The sequence below is a fragment of the Aplysia californica genome, unplaced genomic scaffold (genome assembly GCF_000002075.1).
Source record: "Aplysia californica isolate F4 #8 unplaced genomic scaffold, AplCal3.0 scaffold01321, whole genome shotgun sequence".
NCBI lineage: Eukaryota > Metazoa > Mollusca > Gastropoda > Aplysiida > Aplysiidae > Aplysia > Aplysia californica.
The window spans coordinates 118487-119491 of NW_004798591.1; the positions used below are offsets into that span (position 1 = coordinate 118487).

Genomic DNA, 1005 nt, shown 5'->3' on the forward strand with positions numbered 1-1005 from the left:
CCATCCTCCATCTCCCACCCCATCCCACTGTCCCCATGGGGTGGAGGTTAACAAAAAGACTCAATCTCTGTCCCGTTCCCCAGTAAGAGTTTGATGTAATCCCCCTGAACATGACATAAAATTCACCAACATATCATATCATCCGGTGGACATGAAGGACCTTTACTTCGGTACAACACAGTCTCATTTCTTGTTCTTCCTTCTTCTTTAGCTCTCCTACTTCCTCCAAGCCAAGCGCTCCTATAAAAAAATGATCCAGTTGCATTTAATAGAAAGCTAAACTCGAATAAAAACAAAAACTACGCGAGCCGGTATTGGTATCAGTCTATCAACAGGAACAATAACAATTTATTTAGCAATAAAAACAAAAATAATAAAACAATGACAACAAAAAAATCAGAAACAATAAAAGCAGCCATAACAATTAAAAACAATAATAACAATAAAAACAGCAACAAATCGATAATAACAGCAACAACAACATCTTTGAAAAATAACCAAAATAGCGATAATGATAACATCGACAATAACAGCCGCTAATTTAACGTACCAGCCCATTCTCCGCCCTGTTCTCCTGCTTCAGCCTGAGCTCCAACACCCGTGCCTCCTCCCTGTGCTGCAGCACCTGCTGCTCCTTCTCCCAGATGGAGAGGAAAACTTCCTGCTGCAGCCCTCGTGCCCGGGCCTCTTTCAACCACTGGAAGAAGCGCTCCATGCTCTGTGACAGTTTTAGAGGGTGAGTTTTTTTAAGTTGCTGTTATACATATATAACATCCTCCTTATCCCTCCTCCATTTGTTTGTACGTTAAAATTACTGTTACCCTGTAGTAACATTTCTCATCTCCAGCTCTTATACAATAAATAATCATGACCAGTTTGTGTTGCACGTGTGCACAACAGAAGACACAAGACAAGTTGATAAAACAACAAAAGGACAACAGCAGAGAATTCAGACTGGCGAGCACACAATAAAGGGATGAAACAGAAAGATAGATATATATATAT

At 40.2% G+C, this 1005-nt stretch overlaps 1 protein-coding gene across 2 annotated transcripts in view; it reads right to left on the reverse strand.

The window, feature by feature from the left end:
* The window catches only part of LOC101848403, a gene marked incomplete at its 3' end in the record, with an annotated part of 7955 nt that overhangs the window by 5958 nt on the left and 992 nt on the right, over positions 1–1005 (reverse strand). For both annotated transcript variants that reach the window (XM_005112567.3, XM_013090526.2), the window contains 1 exon segment: positions 551–718. In XM_005112567.3, coding sequence (XP_005112624.2) covers positions 551–715 — 165 coding nt within the window.